Raw genomic sequence first — 9,550 nt, 5'->3', positions numbered from 1 at the left:
GGAATTTGTTCAAAAAAGGAGTAAAGGTTTGGGAAGACATCTGGGATGACAAAAAAGCCGACTGGCTTCCCATCGATACCCTCAACAAAAAATTCCGCCTTACCTAGGGGGAGAAAGATCTGATGACTATAGCGGTTGAAAGGATCCCAAAGGACTGGCCCTCGAACTACATAGTCTCTCCAAACCACCAAGCGTCCTAGTGGTACCTCGGAGGGGTCCAACTATCCAAGATCTCGGCCAAAATAACCTACAAAGAACTTAGGAAGGGCTCAGTCTTGTTGAGGGAGCTGAATCAGATTTGGATGCTCAGGAGGGGATAGAAATGGTGGCAGGCTAGATTGCAGGAGATCTGGAAGAGCTGTAAGATTGGGAAAGCTTGCTTCCTCCTGTGGAAAATTGCGCATCAATGGCTCCATGACTGGCAAAACAAATGAACATGAATCCATCATGCCCACTGTGTGGCAAAGTGAAGAAGCTCATCCGGCATACATTGTGGAGTTGCCTGACCGCAAGACAGATGTGGTACAAATTGGAAGCGATGGTGCGAAAGGCAGGCCTCATGGCTAAGTTCTTCATCAGATCCAACTGGCGCAAAGATCTGCTTCGTGATAGCTCCAAACTCCTGTCCACCCTTGTGGCAACTTGCCGTATATCCGTGCGCTCGACCTAATGGCCATTTGGGAAACCCATAACAACATAGTCTTCTGCTACACTGTTAACATTGGCCACAGGGAGATGATAATCGTGAGAAAAGTGAAGACCCTTCTTAAAGACTTTGCAACTATAGTTGCCTCCAAAGAATCAGTGATCAATGCAACTCTACGAGTAGTCGAAGTCAACCTTGGGGTAGAGTAGAGCTGCACGCAGCGTAGGTCAAGGGCTTGTCCCCTCGGCTTCACGACCAATTTTTGTACAGGGTCTTGAGGTTTGGGATTGACCCCCCCTCTTTTTAATAATATATATATATATCTCTTTTGTGGGGAAAAAAAAAACTTCTCATTGTAAAAAGTGGGTATAAATTTTCATTTAACATATGTTTCCTGTGCATTCCTTGTCGCCATATGAAAATAGTCGATCTTATCCAGCTTTGCTGAGCCTTGAAAGGTATTCAAATTTATTAAGGATGAGTAGCATGACCCGTCTATGACGAGCTAGAGACCCGCTTCGCTGGGTCTCTGTTGGGTCTCAAGGTGGGATATAAATTTTAAGAATATAAAATTTCAAGTTTGAAGACCCTTCTATCTCTTCAATTGGTCACTTGCGAGTGTTGTGATTGTGCCATAAATTTAGTATCAATCTCATTGTGGTGCTACTTAAGAAACAGAGGAAGCAAAAAAATTGAGTAGTTATTGCGACCTTTATTCCTCTCAAATGCTTGGAATATTATGTGCTATGTATGTATCATGGTTTAGTAGACTTTTGAATACCCAAGTGGAAACCATGGGTTTCAAGCAAGAAATTCATCATGTCTAGGGCAAAGCCCATCATCCAATGGGAGCAAGAACAGAAAATAGATTGGGAAGGGGGATAAGCACTCCAAAATGGAAAATGTATTTATTATATGTATGTGTTGATTATTTGGACATATGTGAGTGAGTGCATCCATGTATGTGTGCATGTGGTATGGCTATACGTGTGTCTCTATGCATGTGCATGTCTATGCTTATGTATGTGCATATGTGTGTGTGCATGCATGTGCACAATTGTGCATTTGTTTACATGTATGGGCAACTGTTATTTCTATCGTTTTACAGAATCTGGCAAACTTCTTGAGTTCAAAATTCTGTATCCTCCATCCTACTCGTGCAATTGATTATACTTTGATCATGGAGGAGAGACCTACCTTGAGCTGAGCAACACCATGCAAGCCATGTTGTACCTCAATCAAGAGCTCCTCACCTAGATGCTTGCCAAGGTCACCAAAGGTGGCAACCTAGCCTCTCTATTGCATCCAATGCACATTGAGATACAAATCCTTTGTCCCTCATGACAATTTATCTTGGTGCTTATGGCTAAAGTTTCTTTTCAATTGATTGCTTCTAATGTGATTTATTAATGTCCATTCCAGCTCACCAAATTTTGCAAAAGGAATAATGAAACTCTTTTCAAGGCCACCTCTACTCGAACTTGTCATAGTCTCTAGTTTACATAGGGTAGATGGGCTAGTAAAGGGGTGATTATGAGTAGGGAGCCAAGCACCCCAGTATTATCCACCTCAGGATTGAATATTGGTCATAGAGAAATGATGAAAATGTTGACATGTCGAGATCTCCTTTCTAGAGAAATAATGCCTTTGTATAGACTCTCAATTACCCAAGTACTCACTCTGCTAGTGGAAGTAGTCAACCTCGGGGTAGAGTAGAGCTACACGCAATGTAGGTCAAGGGCTTGTCCCCCCGGCTTCACGACCAATTTTTGTACAAGGTCTTGAGGTCTGGGATTGACCCCCCCTCTTTTTGATAATATATATATCTCTTTTGTGAAAAAAAAAACTCATTGCAAAAAGTGGGTATAAATTTTCATTTTAACATATGTTTCCTCTGCATTCCTTGTCGCCATATGAAAATAGTCGATCTTATTGTCGACATATGAAAATGGTCGATAGTCGATCTTATTGTCGCCATATGAAAATAGTCGATCTTATCCAGCTTTGCTGAGCCTTGGACGGCCTTGGACGGTATCCGAATTTATTAAGGATGATATGCACATGTTTGTTAACGTCGAAGCGATGATTTCAAGGGAGAAGGGTACATCTCGTGGAATTATCCTTTCGTACCGTTGCCTAGCTCGTTTTATGTGCTCGCCACAAGCGTTTGGAAACTCAATCTCTCGTCTCCCATTTCTAGCCCAGATAACAGTTTCATTCGAGACATGCCTAAGGAGCCGGTATCCGGTGATCTTAGAAATACATTACCGGACTTCGTACTATATATAAGCTCTGGTATAAGCTTCTAGTAGAAAAGCATCAGGTCGATTTTCTGCGTAGAGACACAATCTTCGACCTTTCTTTGCAAATCGTACTGGAAGACAAAGTAGTAGTGAGTCTCGACGGTGTGCGGCTCGTGTTGCATTTACTAAGTGTCGGGGACAACAGTGGCTTGCAATGGAGAGCTGCCTATCTCCAGTTTCGAGCCTCGCGGTATGCCGCCTTGAGGCAGATTCAAATTGCGCCTCTGTCAATTCGGTTTGTCAAACTTTTCAGGATCTGGACAATTCAAAACGGGCTTGCGAAAAAATGTGTGCTCCTACAAAGACGATAACTGAAGATAACGTTATGGTGGATTGGATAGGAAGACCCATCAAAGATCGACGGCATGGTGGTTCCAAAAGCTCAATCTTCATTTTAGGTAGAGCGAAATTGTGGGTTCGTGCAAGAGTCTAATAGCATGCACCACTCTATGAATTGTCGCTTTGTTTCATTATACATATTCACTACCATGCACGCTCCTCCATTGAAGGTTGACTGCTTGCCAATAATTCCTCCCAATCTTTGTATCCACATACTTCGTGCTCATAACTACCATCTCCCAACTTTTGTGCGCAAGAGCTTTGATTTATACATTGTATTTTAGTCAACCCTCCTGCTTCAAATTTCTCTTCTCTCTATTGTACAGGAGCCGTGGTCTTGGGCTATTTTGCATTCGGTGGCATCTTCTTCAACCTGGTGCTTTATTTAATACGCATATGGCACGAAGGGAGCGCTACTGCAGCCAACGATTTGACGAATCTCGTGGGGACTCTGTACGTCACGTGCTTGGTTGGAGCTTTCCTGGGAGATGCATACTTGGGACGGATGCTCACTGTGGCGATCTTTCTGATCATTTACATGGTGGTGAGTGTGGCAATATTGTTCAATTCATGAAACATACGGCATTACCAGCTTGTTCAACATCATGAGCTCGTTTATGCTCATTTTTCGTCGCTGTCGCAGGGGTGTGTTCTCTCGGCGGTCAGTGTTACCCTGCAGGAACGAATTGGCACGGAAAATCTGCCTGCTGGATTGAAAATGTTCCTGTTTGCTTCCTTGTTTATCACTGCCGTTGGCTGCGGATCTTATCAGCCTGTGATAGTCTCGTTAGGCGGAGACCAATTCGACACGCCCCAGGAGAAGGGGCGCTTCTTCAGCTGGGTGTTCGTGTCATCTAACATTGGAGTAATGCTCTCTCTTACCATTCTGACCTACGTCGAGAACTCGGGAAAATGGGCGTTGGGCTTCTGGATTGCCAGCGGTGCAGTTACCTTCTCTATCCCGCTTTACCTTATGGGTGCACCCTACTGGCGCCAGTTGAAACCAGGAGGGAACCCTCTCCTTCGTATTGTGCAAGTTCTCGTGAGTGCAGCTCGCAAGTTCAAGCACCGACCATCTACGGAGTCGAGCGCCCTCTACGAAGTGGAAGGAGAGATGTCGGCGATTCGTGGAAACCGCAAGCTCAGCCACAGCGGGGGCTTCAGGTAAATGAGCCCGCAAGAGTGTGAACGCTCTCTCTCTCTCTCTCTCTGTCTCTCTGTCTCTCTCTCTTCTCATTGTTTTGTTTTCACTCTGAGGGAGTAATAACCACTTCTCTCTCGGACACCAAGACAAACTCATGGAGAACTTTTCCTCCCCACCCTATGTATTCTCCACCACCTCAAGTTCGCCACATGAAGTGTGGACAGTGGACTCCCTCCTCCATACCTAACCAGTCGCGCAAGTGTCGACTCCCTAAGCCTGACAGACCCACGCTAATTGAGAAGCCTTCATTTTTCAATGGAGAAATTCAACTAATGTCTTAAGTGTAAAATGTGGTGTAGCCCAGTTAAGCTAAGTCAAAGGGATAACTTCAAATTTTAATGACTTAAACTCAATACATCATTTGCTTACTCATAGGGTCTTTCTAGGATTCTTTTTAGCCTTCTTTCACTCCAAATAAGCCTTTTCCTTGCTTGCCTTGTAACCTCTTTTCATGTCCTTGTGCTTCCCCTTCGCTAGGCTATATGAAGATGATGTTAAAGACCTTAAGTCAAAGGTTTTAAACACTTACCTTATAAATAAAAGGAGAGGGGCCCTTGAGGGACTCCCTTATTAATCACTCTCCTCTTTACCAGTCTCATTGCCTCTCTCTGCTCCCTTTTCCTCTAATTAGTATAGTTTTGAAATTTTCCATTTGGTAGGGGATGATTATTGGTAGAGGTGGCACTTTATATAGCTAGATAGTAAAATATTCTAGCTCTAACAACAAACACATTTGGAGATAAAATAGATTTTGTGGAGGGCAAAGGGGATGGACTCTTACATCCTACATGGTGATTTTTTTTGGCATGCTATAGTCATTCTTACAATTTGAATTCCCTAAAGAAATGTTTTTTTTTAAATTTTAAGAGTTGCCTTTCACTTTATTAGTTTGGGTGTATCCCCATTGTGAAAGTAAGTAGAGAGCTATTATGTACAAACGTGATTATTATTATGGGTACGAAAATCTTCATATCCCCAAGCTTTTTCTTTTATAATTAACCAAATAAATTAGGGTCTCCATCACCTTATATAGATTTGCTTCCTGCCAAGGATGAAATGATCCATATATTTATGCTTTTTAGATAAATTAATCATTTGTACCACATGTGACTATTTAACTCACTTTGAGGCCCACAATCGATGTTAAAACTTGATCTCAATTTTGATTTTGAATTTGGCATCATGAAGGCATAGTTTGTTTTAAATGATAAAGACACATATATCAAAAGGTAATTTGAATGTTCTTTGATGATTTACTAAATTGACATTACAAAATTAGACTAGAGGGAATCAAACCTGGCAACCAACTTAGCTGAGTGAATGTCCAAGTACATGAGCTGACAAGAGAATGAAATACTAAATTTTATTTGTTTGATTTTTTTACTAATAGGGAAGTCTCCATACAGGTGGTTGGACAGGGCAGCAACACTAATAGAGGAGGCAGAGAAGGGAGAGAATAATCCATGGCGACTATGCACGGTGACACAGGTGGAGGAGGTCAAGTGTGTGATGAGGATAGCGCCCATCATTTTAATAGGTATTCTCTACAATGTAGCCAATGCTCAACTCGTCACCCTCTTCGTTGTTCAAGGTGAGTTCATGGATGCCAACCTCCATCACTTCTCGATCCCTCCTGGCTCCATGCGCCTCTTTGTCAATGTTGCAGGCATCCTCTTCCCTCCCTTCTATGAATACATTCTCATCCCCTGTATCAAAGCCAGAAAAGGCCAGTCCAAGGGCCTCACCCCACTCCAACGAATGGGACTTGGCTTGGTCGTTGCAACCATTGCCATGGTTGAAGCTGCAATAGTCGAGATGGCCAGACTACACCTTGCCACCACACACCATCACAAGCTCTCTATCCTTTGGCTCATCCCTCAATTCTTTACCATGGGCATCTCAAATGTCCTCTTTATTGTCTCCCAGATGGATTTCTTCTACACAGAGATCTCTGATGGCATGCGCAGCCTCGGTTCTTCTCTCTTTCTCCTCTGCATGGGCCTTGGCAACTACACCAGCACCCTCATCGTTATCATCACCACTTCTCTCTCCTCTTCCCACAGGTCTAATTGGATCCAACGAAACATCAACCTCGGCCACCTTGACTACTTCTATTGGCTCCTTGTTTGTCTCCTTGCTCTTACCCTCCTCTTCTTCCTCTACTACTCCTCCACCTATGAGTATCTTCGCCTCCCTCCCTTCACCTCCTCCCCTCATAATTCCAAACTACCCCTCTCTCAAACCCAACCAACCACCTTGCCACTGCATCTCACTCCTCCTCCTTCTCCCTCCCATGCTACTATTGCTCCCGATCCTTTGTACCACAACCCAACCAACTCCACTCGCCTCAATGACTACATAGACATTGTGCCGTAATAGTAGCCAAAGAGCATGCATGGAGCTTTCATTTATAAAATTTCCTAAATGCCTACTTATCACACCTCTTCTTTCTCATAGCCTCTATTCCCTCCCTAATTTTCCAAGATGGGCATCAATTATATTGAGTAAATCAACAGAAAGCCAACAGATTTTGTTACCTATAGCCATGGCAAATGATTCTAAAAGTTAGTAGTATTTGGGTGAGTGGGAAGGTCGATAAACCCTTTAGCATCAGCTCTTCTATATATTCACTTTAGGATCAATGTATATAAACGTTGGAATTTTTTCTTTCTTCCTCTCTCCCACCTCTACTTTTAATTTTTTATTTTTGTGAGATCTTGTTCATTGTGTGTTTTTGCTTCAAGCTTGAATGGTGAATTTGCCTCTTCTACATTTGGTATTGCACCTGGTGTTTATAGTATTTTGCCTATTCTAAGACCAATAGAGCACAAGTATATGTAAAATCATTCAATGGGCTTGACTTCTATTGCATGCAAGAGAAATGCAAATGAAAAGGATAAAACCAAGCTTGTGTTAGTAACATGTGTAAAAGACCATATAGGTTGTAGTGTTGATGGTTATTGAAAAAAGAGTGATCCAGAGGAGCATTTTATTAAACCTAACCTAGACATGACCTTGGACTTAGTGCAGATAAACCCCTAGTTAATTCAAGGATAATTAATATTCTAGCAGCCTCCCTTAATTGGTTAACTAAGTTAATGTTCAATCATTTCAAGAAGGCCACATTGAACCCAATGGGTTGCTATCTCATTGTCATAGGGAGTGCCTTGGTGAGAATATCAGCTTCCATGACTCCAAACTTCACAAAATTTAGGGTAAGAAACCACTCCTTGATGTGGTGCTTGATGAATTGATATTTAAGATCAACATGATTCCTCCATTCATCCTGTCAAAGGAGGCTCCATTCTCAGCAATCAAAATGGCAACTTGATTATCAATCAAAAGTAGATTGGAATCCACATAAAAACATATGAGTACACTAAGAAGTGTTCAAAACAATATACCCTTTATCGCGGGGGCTACTACTAATGCCATATATTCAAACTTAGTTATGGTGTCTCGATGGGAGTAATTGTCCTTGCAATAGAAAAGATACCAAAGAAGTGTCTTGATAGACAACCAATGTGGCATAGCAAAATCCTGCATGTGTTGTGAAACTTGACTAGTAGAAAATGCAATTTTAAGGCATGTGATCAAGTAACGAATACACCCAATGTATTGGTGCGATAAGGAACATGTGACCAAGTAATGAAGAGGTAATGAATACATCCAATTTTAGGGCATGTGACCAAGTAACGAATACACCCAATGTATTGGTGCGATAAGGAACATTTTTCATGGCTTGACGAGTAGAATCAGTGCAAGGAAATATTTGCTTTGAAAGATGTACCTCCATCAAAATAGCAATTGGTTTGGCAATCTCTATGTGAAATCGAGCAATTATTGAAAAAGTTTGATGCCTGTTGTGTCAGAGTCACCTTGTATCTAAATTTTGATATACAATACTCAAATACAACCATTATCCATCATCTCAAATGGAGAGTTGTCACGTGATTCAAGGGCCAAGAGATCAGATGATTACATGCTAAGAGTAGATCATCCACATAAAAGTTGGTAAGGTAAAGGTTGATGGATTGTTTTTAAATAGATAAAGCCATCAGATAGGATACATCTAAAATTCATGGATTAAAGATACTCATAAGATCGTTGTGCTAGACATAGGAAGATCCTTTAAACCATACAAAGTTCAAAAAAGAAGGCACAATTTGGATTCTTAACGTAAAACTTCATAACCCTAGGGATCCTACATGTATACATTAAGTATCAAGAATAATACTATTGAGAAAGGCCATTCTCATGTCTATGTAGTACAAGTTCAAGCCATGAATAGCACTAACGATGATGGACATATAAAAAGACTTCATTTTTAATTTTGTATATCTGAGCAAAAGCACGAGCAAATAGATAAGCCTTGTATCATGACAAGGTATGATCGATGAAGGATTAGAGGGGGTATTGTTGGTCAGGCAAGGGGCTGAATTTCTCAAAAAGTGGTGCAAATAGTGCATCAACAAAGTCTTTGGGATTGGCATGCATGAATACATGTGGGTCACCAATGTTTTCAATCAATAGTAAGCATGTCCCTTGAGACAATATTTCATTTCTTTTGATGACATCCTCTCTAGTTTAGACAGTAATCCAAGGTAGTTAATAGCAATCCTTTATTGGCTATAAACTAGATATGCTCAAGGGCTTCCTTTGATCCATTGTACGATATGCCTCTAATTCTTGTTAATGATGTAGCTTGCAATTCATCCCTAGGAGTCTGAGATAAAGGCTAGTTTTGTAGTGCCCTTACAAAAGGGAGAAATCCCACCCTAGTTTTTGTACTTGTTTTTGGGTCTCTCCAACCCTTCCCATAGAGTTTCTCATAATATTTAAAAAGAGATGTTGGCATTTAATAATTGAGGATAGAATTAAGGCAAGGGTTAGTTGCCTAAGAGGGATACTAGGATGGCAATGGTTTGTAGGGTTAATAATATGGCAACGGCTTGTGGGAATAGGCTCAAGGCCACGGGTCAACACCTATCAAATCGATGGCATAACAGTCTTAGAGATGTCATAAATAAGGCGATGGATTAGGTGTCTGACAGGTCA

The 9,550-nt window shown here is 41.5% G+C and overlaps 1 protein-coding gene across 1 annotated transcript; it reads left to right on the top strand.

The window, feature by feature from the left end:
• The first annotated feature begins 3,103 nt into the window (after positions 1 to 3,103).
• On the top strand, positions 3,104 to 8,956 carry LOC147891682 (protein NRT1/ PTR FAMILY 8.1-like). Its single transcript, XM_087388026.1, has 5 exons — positions 3,104 to 3,347; positions 3,615 to 3,832; positions 3,932 to 4,452; positions 5,899 to 6,690; positions 8,884 to 8,956. Exons 1-5 carry the CDS (start codon positions 3,104 to 3,106, stop codon positions 8,954 to 8,956), a joined length of 1,848 nt encoding a protein of 615 aa, XP_087244152.1.
• The last annotated feature ends 594 nt before the right edge of the window (positions 8,957 to 9,550 follow it).

The sequence above is a fragment of the Dipteris shenzhenensis genome, chromosome 17 (assembly GCF_047967505.1).
Source record: "Dipteris shenzhenensis isolate YYH24624 ecotype China chromosome 17, Dip_SZ_1.0, whole genome shotgun sequence".
Lineage (NCBI taxonomy): Eukaryota > Viridiplantae > Streptophyta > Polypodiopsida > Gleicheniales > Dipteridaceae > Dipteris > Dipteris shenzhenensis.
This window is presented reverse-complemented; position numbering and strand designations above follow the sequence as displayed.

What these genes read in the sequence shown, in the direction of transcription:
- LOC147891682 (XM_087388026.1), top strand. Translation starts at nt 3,104, where the DNA reads ATGGAGAGCTGCCTATCTCCAGTTTCGAGCCTCGCGGTATGCCGCCTT. An exon ending in TTCTGATCATTTACATGGTG is followed by an intron (nt 3,833 to 3,931) that starts GTGAGTGTGGCA and finishes TCGCTGTCGCAG; the next exon opens with GGGTGTGTTCTCTCGGCGGT. An exon ending in GAGTATCTTCGCCTCCCTCC is followed by an intron (nt 6,691 to 8,883) that starts CTTCACCTCCTC and finishes ATGACAAGGTAT; the next exon opens with GATCGATGAAGGATTAGAGG.